The sequence below is a fragment of the Caretta caretta genome, chromosome 19 (genome assembly GCF_965140235.1).
Source record: "Caretta caretta isolate rCarCar2 chromosome 19, rCarCar1.hap1, whole genome shotgun sequence".
Lineage (NCBI taxonomy): Eukaryota > Metazoa > Chordata > Testudines > Cheloniidae > Caretta > Caretta caretta.
In genome coordinates this window covers 3,328,239-3,353,007 of record NC_134224.1, presented here as the reverse complement: position 1 = coordinate 3,353,007, position 24,769 = coordinate 3,328,239, and the positions used below count along the sequence as shown (strand labels likewise).

At 42.1% G+C, this 24,769-nt stretch overlaps 1 protein-coding gene across 1 annotated transcript in view; it reads left to right on the top strand.

Annotated features, from left to right (window-relative positions):
* The first annotated feature begins 801 nt into the window (after nt 1-801).
* Nucleotides 802-24,769, top strand: part of AGO3 (argonaute RISC catalytic component 3) — a 73,776-nt gene continuing 49,808 nt past the window's right edge. Inside the window, exons 1-2 of the mRNA XM_075121365.1 lie at nt 802-1,085; nt 16,827-16,998. Of these exons, the coding sequence (XP_074977466.1) occupies nt 1,067-1,085; nt 16,827-16,998 (191 nt within the window). The 5' untranslated portion in view covers nt 802-1,066. The remainder of the gene's footprint in view (nt 1,086-16,826; nt 16,999-24,769) is intronic.

Genomic DNA, 24,769 nt, shown 5'->3' with positions numbered 1-24,769 from the left:
TACGTACAGGCTTGCCAGGCCACAGTCATTTCCTACATACATGTAATAAAGTTATCCACACTTCAGAAATGGCACAGACCGAACAGAGCCCCCCGCTTTGTCGCACTAGCCACCTGGAGCAGGCGAAAGCGGGGGCAGGCATTTGGACCATCACGCTGAGCAGGTTTTCTTGCCCCAGGGGTAAAAAGCCCTGTGAGGACCCCTCCATGGAAGGGGGGGGCAACAAACGGGTCCACACCAGGCCAGCGGAAATGACTCCGTGCCGCGAAGCAAACCTCTGACTTTAACTGAGCTGGTTTTAAAACTGCTTAGGAACCCCCCCCCCCGTGACAGCGACTCCCCCGCCCCCCTTAGTCACCCTGCTGGTGCCTCGCTGACCCCACGGGGCTCCCCCCCACTACAGCTCCGCAGGCGGAGTGACCGAGCCAGAGCCAAGACCTGAGCCCAGGCAGCCGGACGCCTGCCCCAAGCCAGGAACGGAACCCAGGCGTCCGACTGGCCAGAGCCGCGGACACCATTCACGGAACCCAGGCGTCCGAGGCCCCGGGCTATTCCCATACACTGGCCTCCGCCCGCCAGCGGAAGCGCCGACCGCCGTCACCCGAGATCCCCTCCCCGCTTTGCGTCATCCCCCCCCCCCCCCCTCCGTTTTGACCACTTCCGGGCACACCCTTTCGTCGCGTCACGGATGGAGAGCCGAGGGGAGGGGGCGGCGCCGGAAGCGGTTCGCCGGAAGTGAGCCCGACCGGCGGGGGGGGGTGGGTGGAGCTTCCGGCGCGCGGTAGGGCCGAGGCACACAGAGCGAGCGCAGGGCGCGAGCCGGGGCTGCTGGCGGCCACGCAACTTCCGCTCCTTGAGCTCCCGCTCCCAGCGCGCGCCGCCTGCGAGCGATCGGCCGGCACCGGCTGAGGGGAGGGAGGCCGCCCCGCTGCCGTCTGCCTCACAGCCCCGGGCCGGCCGGCCGGACCCGGCGCCGCCGGGGGGGAGAGGCGGGACCCTCCGGCCCTGGGGGGAGAGGCAGGACCCTGAGCCCGCAGCCTGAGAACGGCCGCCCCCAGCTCCATGAATGGAAATCGGCAGCGCAGGTGGGGGGCCGGGGCGCCGTGGTGGGAGCCCCTGGGGCGGGGGCGGGGGGCCGAGCCGAGCCCTGGTGGCTGGGGTGGGGAGGGTTCGGTGGGGGGCCGCGGGCGCTGCCCAGGGTGGGAACTTGGGGGCCCGGCTGAGGCGGTCTCGGGGGCGGGGGTGAGTCTGGGGTGGAGGAGGCCAGGTCGGAGGCGACGCGCTGCTGGGGGGTTTCGGGGAGGTATCAGGGGCTATGCGGGGGGGGGGGGGGGGGCTGGCGTGAATGCAAGGCAGGGACCCAGCTCGAGGGGGTTGGCTGGGTGCGGGGAGCATTAGGGGTACACGGGGTCGGTGCGGGGGTTGGGGTGAGGAAAGGGCTGCCTGGCTGATGCCTTGTGAAATTACCCCGGAGTGTGTCTCACTGAGCTGGGGACCCACTGAAGCCCCCCCCCGAAGTACAGGCCAAAGTGGGGCCCGGCTCAAGAGTCGATCTAAAGCTAGATTGCTCTGCTCTGACCCCCCAGGAGTGGCTTCGCCTTGGTAACCAGCCCCATTGTTGTGGGCGGTTTCCAGGAGTTGTTTCAGGCAGCCACTGAGAACTGAGGGGGTGTGAGACAGTAATATCATGAACCTGCCTGTCAAACACTTGCTGAAGTTCTTGGGGGAGTAAGGACCCCTCTCTTATGGGATATCAGTGGCCTTTGCTTTTTACCAGTCCTGCCTGATAAACCCTTATTCAGTTAAAAAGAAGCTGGTCTTACAGCAGCCCTGCCAAATTTACCAGTCTGGGCTCAGAATTAATTTGCCCTCTATCATGATGATTTTGGGGTTGGGGAAAAGATATTTTACTGAAACAGCTTAATATGCATTCTGGGTGAGAGGAATTTTGCAAAGTTTTGCTTATACAATGTTGTGTATGTTGGTTAAGAAATTGTCTGATCTCCCGTTTATTTGCTTATTAATCTTAATATGTGTGAATTTGAACAGGACAAGTTTTGTCTGACATTATTTCTGTTTAGTGATGGCTAGTTTAAAAACTAAAATAATTGGGCAGGTACTACTGATAGAACCTTAATCATAGGAAATATAGCAGAATATTATATTTTCTTCCTTAGAGCTGTCTACACATGGTAAAAAGAATGGAATATCTCATAACTGAAATTTTCCAGTCCAAATAGTGTTTGCTATATTACGCAAACTGGCATGTGACGAGTCCTTTGAGATGTTGTTGCCATGAAAATTGAAGCTGTCCCATGAAATTGATAATCATTGAGCATGGGCTCTGTGTAGCTTAAAAGCTTGTCTCTCTTACCAACTTCTGTTGATGCAATAAAATATTACCTTGGCTCCGTCATTGATAAAGTGAGCACTTGCTAACATCTATTATATAAAACAAGTGAGACACGTTATTAACAGTTGTGTAACTGATGGACTTTAGAACCTTTTTTAAAACTTTGTCTAATTGTAGCCTGGTCTGTTCATTGTGTAACCATGCTCACCATGAAAAGTATTTAATGTTTTCATTTTAGTGTGTGATCTTATTACAAATAATAACTAGTATATAGTTACTCAGCATTTATGCACCATGTATTTCATATAGTCTTTGGCTCCCTCCATGTTGTTAATGTGTATTTTTGATAAGAACAGATTTAAAATTTTTATTAAAGCTTACGTTAAAATTATATAATACACAGGTTGAGAAAAGAGTGTCTGTACATCTGGATATAGTGCTTGGATTATCCACAAATACAAAATTTGCTTTTAAAAGTCATATGGTACATATAGTACATAATCAGCAGTAACCCAAGTTTAGGTGAATAAATTTAAGAATACAGTTTTGATATTAGCATCCAAGTATTTGGGTATATCACCCATGAAAAGTTATACAGAGAGTTGGTTGTGGAAAGCAAAATATATAAATGAGTGAAGATTGTCCCTCAGTAGTTGAGAATTAGGGTAGCTTGTCCATATAGCAAATACAATCCATCGGGGAAGTATTTCAGTTACTTTCCTTACTGCGCTTCTCATTGGCACTCCAGCTCATTCCTCCTGGTATTGCCAATGTCCGGTGATGTGTTCGATGTAGATGTCCCTCAACCATCTGATGGCGTCCTACGTCGTGAGTTGCCACATCAGCCGAGCTGTTGACAGATTCTGCATTCCCACAACACTTGCTCCTTACTTGGGCCCATTGGCCAGGGCTCCAGTGATCAGCATGTGTGTCTGAACCTAGTAACCCTTAGCTCTCACGGTATCGGCCAGAGGGACGTATTTCTCCAGCTTTCGAGCTCGGACATCACAGAAGGCTAGGGTCCTGTTCTCAAAGGGCACTGTGATGTCCACCATGATGACCTTCTTCTGCTCCTTGATGATGATGACACTGTCTTGTTGCAGTTGTCTGTCAGTTCCGGGGATGGTGGAGTTCACAGCAACCTTCCCTGCTGGTGGCTCTGACTGGGCAATTTTGGATGGCGTTGTGTCCCAGCTGCCAGGCTCTGGAATGGGGCTTGCAGCTAAACAGGACTTAGGGTAGTGTCTTGTTGGCATTGCTGCACTTCCTACATCACTTGTCCTGATTCCCGTGGCGGACGGCTCCATTCAGTGGAACGCAGTTGAGCCAGGCCCTGTAGATGAACCTCCAGTCAGCAAATCCAGTGAAGCTGCCCCTGGGAGGAAGTGGTTGCTAGTGTCCCACTTGCATGTCATCCCGAATGCCTTGTCCTGGGCCGGCTTCCGCTTCAGGTTTTCCACATACTGGCAGCGGATGGCATCCTTCAGGGTCCTCTCCAGCAGGGTTCTGACTCACAGAGTGATGATTGTGTGGTCCGTGTTCTTCATCTGAGGCACCAGGACTCCCAGTTTCCGGCGTTCCTCACACCATGTCCAGCGGCAGACAATACACTTCTCCAGTCATCGTGTAGCATTGCGGGCACGAGTCCAGAGCAAAAATACTGTCCATTACTGCAGGGTGGATTTGCGTTAAATTAGCAGTCTGATCAAAAGTCTTTGCTGCCCCCACTTAAAAGCTAGCTTTTGTAATTTAGTAGTATGTAGATATAGGATATGACACTCACTGCTGTCTGAGACTCTTGGCAATGGAAATTTAGTTTTCAGTGTATTAAAGGATATTACCTCCAAGTGGTTCCCTGCATGAGCACTGGCAGGGAAAGCCAAGAGGAATGTTTTGTCTTAGGCTGTACTTATTCAGCACATATCAGGTAGCTGGATAACAAATGGAGCTTCAGGAATTTGTTAGGATTGTAATCCTTTTACTTCTAAAAGGCACCCACAACTGGAAAACATGAAAATGGGTTTGAACTCTCCTATGTGAAGAAGCATCTTCATCTCTTTTGCTGTATAGACACATTTGTGACTGATGCAAGGAGTTAAATTCATGGTGGATTTGGTCCTGGAAAAATTAGTCTGGATGATATTAATTGTAGCCCTGTTTAGTAAGGGATACGACTGATCTAGAGCCATTTTAGGTGGCCATGGATTGTATTGATCTGGTGGCATATTATTAATCCTGAATTTCAGCAATCTGAACATATTTAAAAAAAAACTCCTAGCCAGTTTTGCTGACTACCCTTACCCTCCCATGCTGAGTACATTATATCATGAGGATATGGAGAATGGGTCCATCCATGGCTATTAGCCAGGATGGCAAGGGGATGCAACACCATGCTCTGAGTATCCCTAGGCCCTGTTTGCCAGAAGTTGGGAGTGGACAGTGATTGCCCCTTCTGTTCATTCCCTCTGAAGAACCTGGCATTGGCCACTGTTGGGAGACAGAATACTGGGCTAGATGGACCATTGGTGTGACCCAGTATGGCCTCTTGTATGTTCTTATGATGTAGTTCCTATTTCTTCATAATAAGATTTAGTTTTGGTAAAAGAGGAAATAAAAAATACCCATTTTGTACAAGAGTTTGAATATCAACTCCTTAAACTATACCAATATCCAAAATAATTTGAGTCTTGTTTCACCTCATGTTGTTTTCAGAAGAGGTTGTGCTATGTAAATGTCTTGATTTATATCATTTACCTTAAGATCAATACAAACTTTGTAATAACACTTTAATGTAAACTTTGTTTAGCTTCTGCTTTTCAGTCCTATCCCGTTATCTGTTACAAGGCTATAGTATATTTGCTTGTAGCAAAGTGCAACATTAAGGTAAATGCTCATAATCCAACTAGAACATCACGGTTATAAAATAACTAAAATAGATGAAAACTTTGAGGTAGGTGTACTGGAATGCACATGATAGAAGAACCAAGTGAACTGGGGAATAGGAATATGAGATCCAGATTAGAAAAGCTGAAAGATGTGGCACCAAGCTGTTGCTTGTAAGTAGTAGATTAATGTTAAATTTAACACATTTCTGGGTGATGGTGAGGCACTTGTGACCTTCCAAGTTAAATATGTTAAAATGCTGTTGTCGTGGAGCTTATTGTAGGGACTCGGGTATAAATGAGTAAATCAGCTAGCTAATCATTTATGTCAGTGGTTCATATCCAGGGGTCCGGGCCCCCTAGGGGGCCTCGAGCAGGTTTCAGGGGGGCCTCCAAGCAGGGCCAGCATTAGACGCGCTGGGGCCCAGGGCAGAAAGCTGAAGCTCAGGTCTTTGATCCCGGCCACCTGGGGCTGAAGCCTGAGTAATGTAGCTTCATGGGGGCCCCTGTGGCATGCCCCAGGCAGTTGCCTGCTTGCTACCCACTAATGCCGGCCCTGGCTTTTATATGCAGATATATATATTTATATATATAGTTGGGGATTGGTCCTGCTTTGAGCAGGGGGTTGGACTAGATGATCTCCTGAGGTCCCTTCCAACCCTTATATTCTATGAAAACCAGTTACTGTGGCATAGGTGGGCCGTGGAGTTTTTATAGCATGTTGGGGGTAGGCTCAGAAAGAAAAATGTTGTCAACCTCTGATTTATATGATTTCAAAAACAGTGTTTTGCCGACTTAAAAAAAAGTTGTGGACTTAATTTGATTAAAAGGATCAAAAATTGTTTGGCCCTACTGTGGTGGAAAAACATTAATTAAAATATCAATATTACTAAAAATTAAACAGTAAAAATACATTTCTAAAATCTTACTGTTTCAGAAAATTTTGTATAGCAAGTTTAAAATGTCATTTAAATTACACAAGAATTTGATTTTTCTTTTCCCTCTCACTTCCTGTATTAATGACCAGTAACATGTTAGGACCACAATAAAAGACAAGCTATATCTTGGGGAAGAGAGGGAACACACTTTCTTAAAAGTTAAACTTTATTCAAGGGCACTTTGTTACTATGTAAGTTACAATGGAGCTTTCATCTGTTGGAGTGTTGAGACTGGAGCTGTCTGAATCAGAAGTGATATGATTTTTACAAAAAGAAAAGGCCATATTTAATCTTGATTTAAAAACTCTTCACTTTAGTTGTGGGGTGGGTGGCAAGTAGGTTATCTCTGGAGTAAATCCCAACTACTTATTTTTATTTATTATTTGGATTGATAAGAGCAAGGACATAAGACTCTGGGTGCCCTTAATATTTTGTATAAAAACACAAGTAACACAGAGAAATCTAGCACAATATACTCACACTAATGAATAACAGAGCTGAAAGAATTACTTCACCTCTTCCCAGTTCACCCCCTTAGATGGCACTCTAATTCCCAAAAGCTCTAGTATAAAGATTAGCTTTGCAGCCTGTGTGGAATGTCAGGAAACTCTACCTGTTTTCTTGCCAAGGAGAGTGGAAAGAGTGAGTTCCAAAGTTGAGGGGCCTCTGCCAATATTTTTCTCTCTTACCCAGTGCAGTTCTAGCAGTGTGGCAGGGGGAGAGATGTGGTATCTCCAGTAGGTAAGTCCATAGCCATGTAGTGCTTTATAGGTCAAACTTAGTATCTTAAACTTTACCTGAAACCCTAGAGGCCAATCAGTGCAGATAGCCAAGAACTCGTGTAATATATTTGCAGTGAGAGATGAATTCTCCACCAGCATTAGCTTCTGAGTGAATTTAAGATGATGATTTAAGATCCTGCAGAGAACGCTATTCATTGGGTGGGTTGTGCTTTTGCTAATTACTTCTTAAACTCTGCGTGACTACCATTTAAGGAACTACCATTTACTGTTCTCTGGGTAATGTTATCTGGGAGCTAGACTAAACTATGGCTGTCTTCTTCAGGGTAGCCATTCAGGTAGTTTTTACTTGGGTGTAGTTAGTCACGGTCAATACTATACCCCCACGTGGGGTTACCTTGACTAGCTACATCCAGTTAAAAACTACAGAGGCCCCCCTCGCTCCCCAGATTTTATGAGTTAGCTATCTCAAGAGCAATAGACCCTTTTTTTGCAGTGAAGCTTTAGTCTGTGGGAAAGCATTTATCACCTAAGGATCACCTGCATGGTCACCATTAGATGGTTAGTTCCAAGTGTTTCACATATTGTGCTGAATGCAACAGTTTTCTGTGAACTGTGCTCACAATTACTTTAAATTCAAATCAGATTTTTTAAAAATATCAAGTTCTAATAATTCAGTAACGTTGAAAGTTATAGCTTAAGGAATCAGTGATAATATAATATAGCCTAGTGTTACAATCAAATTAAAATTTAATGCACAGGTTATTGCACATTTTATGGTGGATAGATTAGATATTACAATTATTTTTAAAAAAGCAATATAATTTGATCACCTTTGAGAAAACTTTGCAATTTGCTAACATGGCAAAGTCCAATAGGGTTCCATATATCCATGATCATAGATCAATTGCTTGATTTTCTGCAGCAGACTGCCAATTAGAAAATTATAACCTAATTTGTCTAGAAAGATTTAGTCCTAGTTGAAAAAAATTGTGCTAGAATCTTGTGTAAAAAATAAAAAGTACTTCAGCTTTATTAATTAATTCTTCTTTGAATTTGACCTGATTAACTGATCTGCGTTAATGCTATTTGGACAGCTTTCAGTGTTTTAGCATATGTCATTGGATGGTCTGAGTATTCAAGTAGTAGATCTAAGATTTATCTCGAAATGTGGAGTGCAAAATGCCAGAACACAGTGGTGAATTGTTAGGTTGTCAGGAATGTATCAATAGTTTATTTTCTCTTGGACAATTTCCACACTCAGCTGGAATAGACCCTATGATTGAATTACGATGCACAGAATTCACCTTTTACTTTAGGAAAGGAAAGGTTATATATTGACTCACTCACTTAGTTTTGTTTTAGAGAAATTGTTGAGTGGTAGTTCTTCAGCTCTTACTCTGTGTGCTATGAAGCATTTTTCTGAAACCAGGAGGAACTAGTCATTCATTTGCTGCTTCATTTGTTTCATTCATGTGCAAAGCCTGTTGCGAAGTGTGAGTAAATCAAGACATTTAATATACTTAAAAAAAATAAGACTCCAATGACGTTTTCGAAGGTTTGAGTTCAGACCCAGTTTATCAAATGGAATTTCTGGCATAATGTTCAGTTTAACTTTTAAGTCTCTTTATTTGAATTTTTTCTCAGCTAGTGACAGGCTCTCTGATAGTTACATTGTCACCATGTTACTACATTAAGAGATTATCTAAGTGTCTAGATCACTCTTCTAATACAGGACCTTTAGTCACTAAAGTGGAACAAGTTAGGTTTAGTAGGGATAAGGGGCAATTAATTGCAAGCTACTTATATTTGACTCATAAATAGTAGTTAAGTGGGCAAAGTAAATTCAGTTTGAATCCTTGCTATTATCAAAGTTAACTTGAACTGGTTTTATTGGGGAACTTGTCAGTTTTGAAAACAGTGAATTTGAGACTTGGTAAATGCAAGGGAATAAATCGAGAACTAAATATTTTTCTTCAAATTAGTGGGTAGTTAAAGTATATGCAAGTTGTTAGTGAAAATTTCTGTTAAGTGCAAAATGTAATATAGTTCACAAAACTTGAAGAGAGATTACTTCAGTTTACTTTCTTGCAGTTAGTGGGTGGAAAACGCTTCAAGAATAAATTGGCTGTGTTGTGTTATGTATGGGCTTGCCATATAGACTATTTCCTCATAGTGTAGACAGATACAAAAGGTTTCAGAGTAGCAGCCGTGTTAGTCTGTATCTACAAAAAGAACAGGAGGACTTGTGGCACCTTAGAGACTAACAAATTTATAAGAGCATAAGCTTTCGTGGGCTACAGCCCACTTCATCGTCTGCATAGAATAGAACATATAGTAAGATAAATGTATTAGAAAAAAGAAAAGGAGTACTTGTGACACCTTAGAGACTAACCAATTTATTTGAGCATGAGCTTTCGTGAGCTACAGCTCACTTCATCGGATGCATACTGAAATGTGTTAGAGCATAAGCTTTCGTGGGCTACAGCTTATGGTTTGTATGGTAACTTCCAACTTATTAGTGTGTGTGTGTATATATAGATATATATATCTATCTTACTGTATGTTCCATTCTATGCGTGCGATGAAGTGGGCTGTAGCCCATGACAGCTTATGCTCTTAATAAATTTGTTAGTCTCTAAGGTGCCACAAGTACTCCTGTTCTTTTTACAGATACAAAACTTTATGAAGTAAAGGTAAACAGCTTGTCTTTAAGAGTTTCTCATACTTTTTATTTTAAAAACCTAGTTTTTACAAGTTACTATTCTAAATTTAGCTGGTGATAACACAAACTTGTGCACTGCAGTGTTCACTCTAGCTTGTAGACTCCTATCCGGCACCAATGAGAATAGCATCAATATGTTTATCTGACCAGAACTTGAACCAACACTGCTTTATCTGGATACTTTTTAAATAAAAGCAAACTTTACTTTGACGAGTGTTCAGGAAATAGGGATTGTGCTACTTTAGAAATAGTCTAATGTCATCCCGAAGGGTGGCTTTCAGGGAAGGAGGCAAGACGCAATTTGTTTTATTGCTTAAGATTTCCAATGTTGTTAAGGAATTAGAAATCTGAAAATAACCTTCTAACCCTATATTCCCTGTTTCACTTTCACATTTTATTTTAAATTTTCTGTAACCTAGAATGAAGTCATGTTTTCCAGTAGTGATGGCATTTTCTTTGAGTTCTACAGACTGGGCCTCTGAGCCCAAGCTGAGGCCAGGGGCCCCGTGAAAGGGAATCTTTTCCCTTGGGAGAGTTCTCTCCAGTGTGCATGGAACAAGCCCCAGTCTGAGGAGAGTGTGGCTGGACAAATCTGTCTTGTATTATTGAGCTGCAGTTGAATAATATTTTACCTCTTTAAAAACCCTGTCTTCTCTTTAAAGCTGTTTGACTATCTAGTCAGGGATTTAAGGCTGTGCTTTACAGGAAGACTAAAAAAAACCAAACCTCTTAATTTTTTTGCTGTACACTTTTTTTATTCTCATTTTATAATTTTGAAACGTGTGGCAAATGGATAATCTCTTGCTGGAAAACAGCTGTTACACTCCCTTTGTGCGTATTCAGGTAAGAAAAGTCCTAGTAGGAACCAATATCTTGCCTCTTGGAAGTGTATAAATTTAATCAAATAAGATTTGGCCTGTAGTTATTTCTGTCCTATGTGCCAAACTCTTCAGTCTTCCCTAGAAGTATTTTCAGTAAATGCCTTTAGGCTGCTGTTTCTGTACCATTCTCACCCATGCTTTTACTCCTGATATTTCTTCATTTGGTTACCTGATAGATTTCAGTTTGTTGCTCCAAAGCACAGCAGAAGAGTTAGGTGCAGTTTTAATTATATTTCAGTGAAAAGCAGCTGCTTGATGGGGGAAACATAATTTGTTACACAATCATGTTTGTGATTTTTCCTTGGTGAACCTTTAGGAGAGTATCTGTGGGGATACAGGCCTTATCCCCAAGCTATTACAGCAAATGGGAGTCATTCCATTGACTTCAGTGGGCTTTGGATCAGGTCCTATAAGAACTAAAATTTCTTACCCTCAGTAACAAATGTCCATAGTTTGCAAGTTTGGTTAGAGTAATGTTAGTATAGCCACAAATGCCAATTCAGTTGTAGTTGGATGGAATTAGTTTTTATTTATTCAAACCAAAAGCCATGTCTTTAATTCATTAGTCCAACTTTTTAACTCTTTAAAATCAGAAAAATTTAATTTTGGTATAACTATTGTCCTGTAACAAAAGAATAATTTTAAAAGGTATTAATATTTAGTATTATCAATTTTAATTCATTTTTGAAGTTTTTTTTTGGTGACTCACCTTTTGAAGACCAATTTTATCTGTATCTCTTGGAAATGGGTGACCTCACTTAAATACTTACCAAACTTGGACAAATACAAATTAGCATATTTTCCCATCACTGTGCATTGGACTTACGCAGGCAAGTCCCATAAACACTACTGGGAATTACCAGCATACATCCATATCAGGTGGAGTGTGAACTCAAGATGTATTATCTACTTATTTCTAAATGTGGCAGTAGTGAGTCACAGTAGGTCTTGAACTTTTCACATAAATGTATACTTGACTTGCGAAGAGCTGATTTGATATTTGTTTTGAAAGATTATTAGCCAAGATTTGTGTTGCTTGTCATGACTATTTAGTAATTTTAAGAAAAAATGAATTATTCCAAAATTCTTAATGAGTATTTCAGTAATCATTTACTTTGCCAGGGTGTTGTGAGGTTTAATTTGTTAATATTTTAAATGTATTTTGAGACACTAAAGTAGAGGAAAACAAAACTTTATTTGAAAAGTGATTTATTGTTTAACAAAACATTTAAATCAACGGGAACATAAAAAAGAATGAGTTTATACTTCCTCAACCATTGCCTCTTACTGGCTACGGGCTCAGAAGCAACAAGTTCTCATATTGCTGGTCTTAATTCTTTTTATGTTTATAGTTTCATCTACTTCCTTTGGAAGTCATTCTGTGCGTGTGCGCATGTATGTGTGGGGTAGTGGGCAGACAGAACTCCTTCCAGTAGTCTGTCACAGTCATAACTTTCGCTCATAACCTGAAGTTTTACTATTCTCTGTTCCAGCGGTTCCCCAACTTTTTTTTTCTGAGCCCCTCTTTGGAGATTCCTGTCCCATGCCACACCCCTTTTTTCTAAGAAATGAGGTGGGGGGAGATGGAAGTGTATCTGGTACCCATGGGAGCCAGCAGCTGAGAGCACACAGACAGACCCTCCTCTTGACCCCAGCCCTTCAGAGGGCCCAGTCAGTTCCTCACACTTCGAAAACCTCTCCTTTGAACCAATTGATTCCCAATGTCTGGTCCTCTGATGTCTTTCTGAATATTTGACAGGTTTCAGAGTAGCAGTGTTAGTTTGTATCCGCAAAAAGAAAAGGAGTACGTGTGGCACCTTAGAGACTAACAAATTTAAGGTGCCACAAGTACTCCTTTTCTTTTTTCTGAATATTGTCACCTGTCAAGCACTGTGCACCCCCAGCTCCCTCCTCCAGGCTAGCCACATTTGGCTTAAGTTTTTAATGGGATTTTCAAGTACATGTTATGTAATGTATAAACATTGCATAAGGCATTTTTTCAGTGTCTGAAAAATGGAATAGTGCTTATACGCCAAAGTCTGTTTTTCTTTCATTTCTTTTACAAGATTTTTAACAATTGACTGCTTTGCCCTTGTGGAGTTTTTGGGTTTTTTTCTTGTTATATGACCTTGAGTGAATTCTGCTTTGTACTTGTGGCAGTGCTGAAATATTTTTAGAAAGAGGTTTTTAAAAACCTCAACTGACTTGTTTACGATTTTTGGTGAGGGAGAGTTAACATTAACTAGCCCTGCAAATCATACTCCTACTTTATAGTAGTAGCAGTAAGTAACTCGTATACTCTAATACTTTTGGTTCTCGTATTTATTTCCACTGGCCTTACAAAATCCTAAGGCATGAGGGTAAGTGACTCATTAATGTGATATAGGAATGTTAGCTATCATCCAAACACTTTGATATAGGAATGTTAGCTATCATCCAAACACTTTGTTTGTTGTTTTACTGGGATTTGAGTCACAAGTTATAAGTCAGTGACACAGATTTTATAATACACAAACAAGTATCCAAATATTTTTAAAAGCAAGCCATTCTCAGCATGTGTAAATTTATTGGGACAGTGGTGGATGGGAATTAACTGACAGCATACACATGTAAGGTTATATTTTTTAAGTGACTTGTCTGACAACCTAGGTCTCAAACACAAAAAGAAGGTAAACATAATTGGAATTTGGCTACAATTGTTTAAAATTGTTACACTAAATTAAGCTTGTACTTGTGCAGACCTGTGTTTATAATCCGTTATCTGTCGTGATTCTTCATTCCTCAGTTTGTGTCAATTCCAAAGACAGGTAATGCTATGCTGCTGTTCAGGAAGAATGCATAGTTGGCATGCACAATTTTCTGAAGTGCAATGTGGGATGCAACTGAATGAGTGGATCTAGGGAAGGAATTTGGCAAAGTAGTGGTATTTGTTTCTTCTGCTGCTCAGTACTGTTTTGTAGGGGAGCTGAGGCTGGAAAACTATTTTTATAACCAGCTCTGGATTGGGTGTGCCATTTACAGCACTCCAGATTTTAAAGTGTAGGCCAGCAGCTTGCCTAATGAAGAGTAGCTGAATCTTATTAATCTTATTAATTTGTTTCTAGTTTTTTGTCGTCTCATGCAGCTGAGCATTAGGATTTTGCTAACCTGAACAAAAGAAGTAAATGGATGGGGTACCATCATTTCCTTCAGCCGTGGCCACATAAGTTAGTATAATGTATTGCTTGGTAGCAGCAGGAGGAGGAGTATTTGGCGCAAATATTTGGTTTAACAAAACACTTTCCAGAGAGTGTGGTTGCAAGAAAACCCCCCATACCATATTTTCTTGCTCTTTCTGCCTCCTTGCCCTCTCTTTCTCAGTGCTTGACTGTAGTTAAGGAATTGCATCTTCAGGTTGGCCATTTGAGGTGCAGTAGCTGTGCTTTGGTAAATGCTCTTACCATTTACATTTAATTTTGATTTCGCAAGATTAGCTAATCCTTAAGAAGGTGCTATACTCTCATTCTGACAGCTGCAGTAGTACTTCATATGTATGTGAGCCTTCCATAAGCTATGGAAAGCATGCTCTTTGTAACCATATTTTTGTAAGATATTGGGTCATTTGTATGGAAGATTTTTTTTTATAGAATAGTGTGACCTGGATGTTTTCTAATAGATATCTTTTGCTCTTGTTTACGTCTGTGTTGCTAAAATGAATCTAGAGCAGTTAATTCCAGAGCTGCTCTTTCTTATTGGTAGGGCCCTACCAAATTCATGTCCACTTCGGTCAATGTCATGGTCATAGGATTTTAAAAATCATAAATTTCATGATTTCAGTTCTTTAAATATGAAATGTCACAGTGTTGTAATTAGAAAAGGAGGACTTGTGGCACCTTAGAGACTAACCAATTTATTTGAGCATGAGCTTTCGTGAGCTACAGCTCACTTCATCAGATGTATACCGTGGAAACTGCAGCAGACTTTATATACACACAGAGAATATGAAACAATACCTCCTCCCACCCCACTGTCCTGCTGGTAATAGCTTATCTAAAGTGATCAACAGGTGGGCCATTTCCAGCACAAATCCAGGTTTTCTCACCCTCCACCCTCCCACACAAATTCACTCTCCTGCTGGTGCTAGCCCATCCAAAGTGACAACTCTTTACATAATCAAGTCGGGCTATTTCCTGCATAGATCCAGGTTTTCTCACATCCCCCCCACCCCCATACACACACAAACTCACTCTCCTGCTGGTAATAGCTCATCCAAACTGACCACTCTCCAAGTTTAAATCCAAGTTAAACCAGAACATCTGGGGGGGGGGGGTAGGAAAAAACAAGAGGAAACAGGCTACCTTGCATAATGACTTAGCCACTCCCAGTCTCTATGTAATTGTAGGGATCCTGACCCAAAAAGGAGGTGTGTGTGTGTGTGTGGGGTGGTGGTGGTGGTGGGGTCACAAGGTTATTGTAGGGAGTGTTACGGTACTGCTAACCTTAACTTCTGCACTGCTTCTGGTGGCGGTGCTGCCTTCAGAGCTGGGCAGCTGGAAAGTGGTGGCTGCTGGCCTGGAGCCCAGCTCTGAAGGCAGAAGTAAACCACCCAATCTTTGCATTGGGAGCAGTAATTGCCAAAACATAGTTTGTGTGAACATTTAATGTGGTGCTTGATGTTTTTTGCTTTTACTTTCAGTCTTGTGTTGAGATTTCTGATTTTTTTTTGGTTTTGGATATATCTTTCTGTGTAGAACTACATACCTTTACAATACAAACTCTGTTTTGTAACTCTTGTTCTTTTCTGTTCCCCAGCACACAATTCCCCTCAAAGTAAAGGGAAATGACCATTCCTGGAAGATTATATGAGATTAATCAAATGGCAGATAACAGTTTTCCCCAGCACTTGACATTTTAACTCTTGTAAGAAAAGCAAGTGGGCAGGAACTGTACAATCTGCGTCACTGAGTAGGAGTAGGGGGGAGAGTTTTTAAGTGACTTAATTGAATGCTGCAAATCATGACATTTGTATGATGAGTAATTTTAAAAACTCCAAAGCAACTCAAAATAAGATTGGGTTTATAGTCCGTTTCTTGACGGGAAAGAATAATCTGCAAGCAAAGATTTCCTAGATTTTCGTAATTTTTGGAGACTGTCCGTTCTTAATATTAGCTGTGTGCTTGGTTCTGGGCAAGGCATATGTATCCCAGTTTCTGTGCTGAGGCTCTTATCTGTGTCCATCTTTCAGACTAAGATGCTTCAAGAACCCAAAGAAGCATTAACTTAGAATGCTAAATAAATTAGCTAGTGACATACATTTGTACAGGTTTAGAAAGCACCTTTCTTCTCCTATTTCAGATTTTGTTGGTTTTATAAAATAATACCTACAGCTGCTTAAGTAATTTAATTTGTTTGTTTAGTAACAAAGCACACTGACATTGCTTGAAACTCTTCAGCTACACGTCTCTTCTGGGTCACTGAGTTCTGGCAAATGCAACTATCTTGCAGCTGGTGCTTTTACTGTTATTCATTCTGCTCTGCTGGCTGAAAATGGATAATCTCTGCCAGGATCATGCCCTTCATATCATTGGTGCCTGCATATTTTACTGTGTAAACAAAGGAAGTACATGAGCCTTGGCCTGTATAAACCATCCTGTGATTTCTGTTGCACCTCTGTCCATTACCATTAGGATGGTCTGTAAACAAGCTTTTAAAATTTTCCATTTTAATAGTGGCTAAAATGGACTTTCCACAATAATGAACGGTCAAAAGAAAACGCACACTTTTGGTCACAGCAATCACAGAAGTTAATGTTCCTCACTTCATTTTCTTCATGGGAAGGTTAGAGGAGAGCTAGGTCTGCTTGCTATCACTACTTTGAGAGCTGATGACTTAAACAGAAGGAGAGCTTTTGAGTGCCATCCCATGTTGTATGTTACTTGAGGGTAGACCTATGCTGCTCCCTGAAACCCTTTGGCTTTGTCCAGGAAGCTGATGGGACAGTTGCATGGCCCATTTTTCACTGGTCTGGGTCTTGTGATGCTGTCTTACGTTAAACTTTGGCCTTTTCCTGCATTATATTTCTTATTTTTATTCTTACAATCGCTTTACCTCTTCCCCACGAAGTATGAGATGATATGTTTAAGGTCCTGAGAAGGCTGTTTGCTCGTCCGTTATTATTGCATCACTTCCTTTGTTGTTCTACCAGTGTATATATACAAATGTAAAGAGCATATGCATTTTAACTGTGCTATAATAGCACCAAGTAGTAACTTCACCACATAGTTTAACCATTGTGTTCAGTTTCTAAACTGTATTGTTTCTTTTACAGGACCCGTCGGGGCACAGCCCCTTCTCATGGTGCCCAGACGTCCCGGCTATGGCACCATGGGCAAACCTATTAAATTGCTGGCCAACTGCTTCCAAGTTGAAATCCCAAAGATTGATGTCTACCTCTATGAGGTGGATATTAAACCAGATAAGTGTCCTCGCAGGGTGAACAGGTAAGTCGGTCACAGAAGTTGTAATTTAATCTAAACTATATTGAAATCTTTAAGCAACATAAGATCCTAGCGAAGTAATTAGAACTATAAAGTTATTTCACAGTATCTTATTTTAAGAGATGTCAGTGACTTCTAATCAAGATATCTTCCACTGTATGCTCTCTCAAGTTCAGCGAATAGGAATTTGTTCCCAAATGTGTCTGTCTGAGTTATTTATATGTCTCCCAGTGGTATTGGGATGATATGGTATCTTGCAGAATCGAAGTAAATAAAGTAGTTGGAATATATTGTGCTGGCTAATAATATCAAAGGCAAATAGTAATTTTTTTCCAGAAATCATTGAGTTTTAAATGAAATAGGCAAGAGTTCTCACACATTTCTCAGTGCGCAATTAACCAGGAGTAAAGGATGAAAGATTAGTTCCTACATGCATATCTTAAGCCTGATTTATTTTAAATGCAGTATTAGAGATTTACAGTAAACTATAATGCTATGATGCCAGCTTCTTTTTTCATGTCTAAATTTCTGCTCTTGTTCAGCCAGTTTAGTGTAGCTGAGTTAAGTAGAATTCAGTCTGAACTACAGACCAATCAGCTTAACTTCAATACCCGGAAAGATAATGGAGCAAATAATTAAACAATCAAGTTGCAGACATCTAGAAGATAAGGTGTTAAGTAACAGTCAGCAGGGATCTGTCAAGAACAAATCATGTCAAATCAACCTAATAGCTTTTTTTGACAGGGTAACAAGCCTTGTGGATGGGGCGGGAGAGGGAGAAGTGGTAGATGTGGTATATATTGACTTTAGTAAGGCTTTTGATACTGTCTCGCATGACCTTGTCATAAACAAACTAGGGAAATGCAACCTAGATCAGGGATTCCCACGACAAATTTTTTTGGTGGCCTCAGAGTGCAGTCACCAACTTTTGCTGGTGGCTCCTCTGACAATTTTTCCTAAAATACTTAATTGCCTTTAGGAAAAACAAACAAATATGCACATATACATGTCCAAATCATTGTAATGTATTTATGTAGGATATTGCAGACTCAATAATAAAAATGTGTCTATTCTGTACTGGACCTAAACAGAATAGAAACAAATAATGTGCTTTGCATGTTCTTGTCTTTTTCGTTTACTTTTTTTCGACTTCCTAGCTAGTCTGTTTCTGTGACAAGTGATATTTCTGTGTTTCTTAATATCACTTTTCACAGCAGCAGACTAGCTAGCTGGGAGGCAATGAAAAATGATATTAACAAACATACAAATATTACTTTTCCCAGAAACAGACTTATTCAGCCCTGGCAAGGTGGGGGAAAAATTTAAGCCCTGGGTGGGGAGGAAGACAGCTGGGGCCCAGAGGGGATGAGGAACTGGGGGAGGCAGTGGGTGTCTGGGGGGATGGATAGGGAACTGGGGGAGGCAGGGAGTGCCTGGGGGGATGGGAGTTTGAGCCTGTGGCCAGCACCTGCTGCCACATGGCTGGAGCCCAAAGACCAGCAGCAAGAGCATCTGGCAAGGGCACAGAGCATGCGGCTGGCATCCACCACCATGGGGCTGGGGCTTGATCCTGTGGCCAGAGCCCAAAATCGTGTGGCTCAGGATGGAGCCTGTCACCACGTGGCCCATGCCCAGGGCCAGAGGAGGCAGTGGGGGCCGGGGCAATGGGGAAGTTGGGGTGGTGAGCGCGGGGCCAGAGCCAGCGCCCCTGGGAAGGTGGGAACTCACACTGGCTGCCTGCTCCTCTGGTATTTGTGGCTGTAGAGGGGGCAGGGCACAGCCCCTGCTGGTGATCCTGGGAGAGGGGCCTCTTCTTTGCCCTCCTTCCTCAGTCACTGGCCAGGAAGCTATGATCGCACAAGAATCACTTGGTGCTTGCATTTGAGAAACACTGGCCTAGATGGAGCTACTATGAGGTGGGGTGCCAAATTGGCTGGAAGACTGTTTCCAGAGAGTAGTTTTCAGTGGTTCACAGTCAGTCTGGAAGGGCATAATGAGTGGGGTACCTCAGGGATCAGTTCTGGGTTCTGTTCTCCAATATCTGCATCAGTGATTTAGATCAGTGGTTCCCGAACTGGGGGTTCGCAGAACGTTACAGCGCGTTGGCCAGAAAAATTTCACTAATGGCAGCCAGAGGACCCTGGGCATTGGAGGCAACAGGTGGGACCCGATTGCAGGACAGACAGCCTGAGCTCCAGGGAGAGAGGAGCAGGGCAGTTCAGCTTGAGCCCTTCCCCATGAGTGGGGGAGCCGGCCGCCTGAACCCCAGCACTCCACACGGATCTGGCAGCCTAAGCCCCAGGGAGAGCGGGGCCGGGCAGTTGGGGCTGGTAGCCCAAGCCCTGCCCCCATCAGTGGAGTAGCCAGCCGCCCAAACCCCAGCTCTCCGCCTGGGGCTGGCAGCCTAAGCCCCAGGGAGAGAGGGGCCGGGCAGTTGGGGCTGGCAGCCTGAGCCCCGGCGGTCAGTGGGACCTGCAGCCCAAGCTCAGTGGAGCTCAGTTGACTGGGGCGGTCAACGGGGTCCAGCAGCAGGAGCCCCACGGAGTGCAGAGGAAATTTAAACTTAAATCCCTTGAAATATTCATTTTTAGGAGGGGGTTCATGAGATTTCACAATTTAGCGAAAGGGGTTCGCGGGCTGTTAAAGTTTGGAAACCACTGATTTAACTAATGGCATAGAGCGTACGCTTATAAAGTTTGTGAATAATACCAAGCTGGGAGGGGTTGCAAGTGCTTTGGAGGATAGGATTAAAATTCAAAATCTTCTGGACAAACCGGAGAAATCGTCTGAAGTAAATAATCATAATGGATCACAAGCTAAATTTGAGTCAACAGTGTAACAGTGTTGCAAAAAAAGCAAACATCATTCTGGGATGTATGAGCAGTAGTGTTGTAAACCAGACACAAAAAGTAATTCTGCTGCTGTACTCTGTGCTGATTAGGCCTCAACTAGAGTATTGTGTCCAGTGGTACCATATTTCAGGGAAAGACGTGGAGAAAGTCCAGAGAAGAGCAACAAAAAATGGTTAAAGGTCTAGAAAACATGACCTATGAGGGAAGATTGAAAAAAAACTGGGTTTGTTTTTCTGGAGAAGAGAAGACCTATGGGAGGAGAGTTGTGGGGGGAATGACATAGCAGTTTTCAAGTAAATAAAAGGTTGTTACAAGGAGGAGGGAGAAATTTTTTTCTCATTAACCTCTGAGGATAGGACAAGAAGCAATGGGATTAAATTACAGCAAGGGCAGTTTAGGTTGGACATTAGGAAAAACTTCTTAACTGTCAGGGTAGTTAAGTACTGGAATAAATTGCTTAGGGATGTTAGAGATTTTTAAGAGCAGGTTAGACAAACACCTGTTGGATGGTCTAGATCAGTGGTTCTCAAACTGTGGGTCAGGACCCCAAAGTGGGTCGCAACTCCATTTTAATGGGGTTGCCGGGGCTGGCTTAGACTTGCTGGGGCCCGGGGCTGAAGCTGAAGCCTGAGTCCCACCACCTGGGGCTGAAGCTGAAGCCTAAGGGCTTCAGCCATGGGCATTAGGGCTCAAGTTACAAGCCCCCTGCCTTGCGCTGAAGGCCTGGGGCTTGAGCTCCCCCCCCCCACCTGCCCAGGGTGGTGGGACTCAGGCTTGGTCCCCTTTCCTGGGGTTATGTAGTAATTTTTGTTGGCAAAAGGGGGTCACAGTGCAATGAAGTTTGAGAACCCCTGATCTAGGGGTCCTACTTTGTGTGCTTAGAGTGCAGGGGACAGGACTAGAAGATCTATTGAGGTCCCTTTAATAAGCAGCAGGTTTAAAACAAACAAACGAAAGGAAATATTTCTTCACACAACACAGTGTCAACCTGTGGAACTCCTTGCCAGAGAATGTTGTGAAGTCGAAGACTATAACAGGGTTCAAAAAAGAACTAGATAAATTCATGGAGGATAGGTCCATCAGTGGCTGTTAGCTAAGATGGGCAAGGATGGTGTCCCTAGCCTCTGTTTGCCAGAAGCTGGGAATGGGCGACGGGATGGGTCACTTGATGATTCCCTGTTCTGTTCATTCCCTCTGAAGCACCTAGTATTAGCCACGGTCAAAAGACAGGATACTGGGCTAGATGGATCTTTGGTCTGACCCAATATGGCCATTTTTATGTTCTTACATTATGGTCTTCCAGTCCTACAATTCTATTATTCTTCCCTGGTGTGTCTCAGGTCCTTTCTCTTTCTCTTCCCCCCTCTCATCAAAACACCAGTAGCCCTTTGTTTTCCTAATACTTACAGCATGACTGGGTCAATTAAATCCCTTGGTGGTCTGCTTACTTTTCTAGGTTTGTGGTTAAATAGGAAAACTTTTATGTCTGCTGCTATTCTAGAACAAGAATTCATCTAATATCAGCTGTGATTTTTGTCTTCGTTTTTGCCAGGGCCATTCTGAACTGAACCCAAGGGTGAACTATAATCAAGCTGTAGCTGATATTCAGCATGATCTTGAATCAGCCATAGCTCACTTTTTCTTTATGTAGAAATTGAAAGACCCATAAGCTGAATATAGTTAGGTTTTGTCTTGGTTCAGAAAGGTCAAACTGTACTGATTCCTGTTACATAAATTTGGTATACGTCACAAGCCGAGTTTGTTCATCTGTTATAATAGGGCTATCCTAAAATATTGAATTATAAATATAAAATTCTATCCCATTCTGCAGTTGTAGTCTATAGATAAAGATGAGTCTTGTTTCTTGGTCACTGCTGACTTAATTTCAGATTTTAGAGTCAAATTTGAAACAAGGAATGTGGTATTAAATTATTCCATGTAATCTGCATGTCAAGCATACAGTTTAATATAATCTGAAACCTAATATTACACTGCATCCTTCCGAAAACTCATTTGTGTGCTTTGTGCAGGTTGCGTGTGTTATAGGTGAAGCTGGCAGCAACATCTATAGTTAAGATAGTCTAACTTTCCATTTATAAGACCCATCTTCAGTTGCTTTTAACTTTGCCAAACTCTAGGGCTGAAATTTTCCATGCCAAATGTCTGCCCCACCTGAATAATTTTTAAATTTTCAGCTCTTCCTAAAATGAGATTTGGCCAAAAAAAATCCTTATGTTAAATTCTTACCTTTGAGATACTGACACCTACATACTCTTTGAAGAAGGTACTTGACATTTGACAAGGAGGCCGCTCTGGGCTCAGAGGAGTTGACTTTTGCTGTGCATATAAAAATCTACCCTATTAGGATGTTACAGGTCTCCCGGAAATTGACACTTGAACATGCCCTGAGGTTTGTTAAAATCTAGCATCTAAATTATCTGAAGAGTCCTTATGCCTTGAACATAGAGTAGGCAAGGATTGCAGAGGCTGAGCAGGACTTTCTCTGCAAATCTTCTCCTAGGTGCTGGGGGTTGTTGTGGTGCCAGGGGTAAAAAACGGTGAGAGGCAGGGCAAGCTGCAGGAGAACATGCTAGGGGATATTGGTAGAAGGATCTAGCCACTCTCCTTTAGAGCCTGGAATTGAATCCAGGATTTCTGAGCATCTGTTCATACTCTGTCAAGCAAATAGCTGTGGACCCATATGGTGGTCAATATGGGTCCACATGATGGAATTTTTTCACTTGTGATTTTGTAAAGTAGGAAACAGATTTTTTTAAAAAAAGTTAAATATGTCAAGGCTACGGAGGAAAGCAGACAGTATTTCAGTGCCAGAACCAAGGTTGCCTGTACAGCCTAACACGTCCCAGTTGAGTGCTTGACTCTTGTAGCCTGGAAGTACTTTTAATGTAATTTGTTTTAAGCAATGTTTAATTTGTATATTGTCCTTAATATCATGAGTTTTAGAGCAAAATATATCTCTATAGTTCAGAAGGAATTAGATTGGTCCAAAATGTGCCAATAGAAAAGATGAATCATTTTATGATAACTTGTAAGGAAGATGAATAACTTCATATTTCCTGTCTGCTTCCTCTGAATTGAATAGTTCTGATGGAAAGAGAGTGAGATACTTTTTTCTTGATGTGTCATGCAGTGCATTTTGCCAGTTGGCAAGATAGGTGGTTTCCACAATAATGAAGTAAAAGACCAATTTCTGCAGCCATGACATAATTAAAAAAAAGAAAGAGAAAAGCTTCTTCCCTCATGACTTCCTTGAGATTCAGTACTGTTTTTCATGTATCTACTGTAGATAACGTGTTGATTTTGCAGTTCTACCCCTCTTCCTGCTTTTGATCTGAGGTTCTGATAATGCTGATTGTCAGTATGTTTCAGATGAATATTTTTCAGCTTTGCAGTGTTGTTGTAGCCATCTTGGTTCCAGGATCTGAGTGTGACGAGGTAGGTGTGATAATATAGTCTATTCATCCAAGTTCTGTTGGTGAAAGAGACAAGCTTTTGAGCTCCACAGAGCTTTTAGGAGCGCTCTGTGGAGCTCAAAAACTTCTCTTTCACCAACAGAAGTTGGTCCAATAGACTATTATCTCACCCACCTTGTCTCTCCAATATTTTTCAGCTGACAGTTAAGTGCTGCAGTTATGGCACCTTATAAATACTAAAGATAGTATTTCACCAAACGGGTTTATAATGGAAGCACCAACACTTGACAATTGGTTTGATGTGTAAGTTTACTCTTGTGATTTGCTGGTTATTAACATATAGCTTCATCAAATGAACAGTGTGATAGAATGATAATCTTCAAGATGCAGGAGAAATGTAAACTACTCTGGGCTGACTTTCTCTTAGGTTGATTTCAGATGGCTTCATAGGATTCTGTTACTGTGTTGTAACTGCCACTTTGCTAAAAGCTGTAAATGAGGGCTTCTGCAGTGCAAACTAACGGAGTGCCTTCATTATTTATCGCACTGATCTGATCTGGAGGAAAGTACCCAACAAAACACTAACTGTTGGGAAGCTTTTCTTTCGGTTGCCGCAGTACAAGTGCTGAAGTCTCTTGAGAGAACCACATCAAAGAGAGTGCAACAGCTCACGGTGTGTCTAGTTAATTATCTCACTTAAAAGGTGGGAAATTTTACAAAACTGAGTATCACACATGACTTGAAATAAACGATTGGGGAGTAATATCAAAGTAGAGCACTTCCAAAAACCAGGAGCCCACCACCTTTCATATTCCCATTTGCTTTTTTATTGTGGTCTCATTTATTAAAGTGTGGTTACAGTGCTGTAGATAAGGGTTTGTGAGAACTTCAATTAATCTTTGATTATGCACTATAAGTAGGTGCTATGAGTTTTTAAAGTAGTCTCAGGCAACGATAGAGTTTGTCAGAATATTTGGTTTGGATATTTAACATGTCTTTGTGATGATAGGTAGAGCTGATAGACACTTCTGATAAGAAGACCTTGTTTTCAGTTGCTTGTAACTTTGTCAAACTTTGGCAAATTCAGGCTGAAATCTTTCATACTGGGTGCCTCCCTTGAGTAAATTTTAGGAAAACTTTGGCCAAAATGTTTTATTCAGTTGCGCATGCTAAAAAAAATGTTGCAGCCTTTTCTTTGAAATGCTCTAGCTTTGGAGCCGGGATTTGAAATTTGCCAAGGGGGATAGCTTTTGTGTCAGGAATGTGCCTTTTGCTGTCTTCCTAAAAATCCACTCAAAGTTGACCTTTGAAAATCGCAGTTCGCACATTCTCAGTAGAGACATCCTAGAGCTTAACAGCTAAAATCTTCAAAGGTTATCCTCACTGAGCATACTCAAGCCTCTCACAGCTTCTAGTGTTGACAAGACTCCACCTGTCATCCCCACATGGCTACTCCAGCACACAGCTATGGGGGCTCAGAAAGACTTC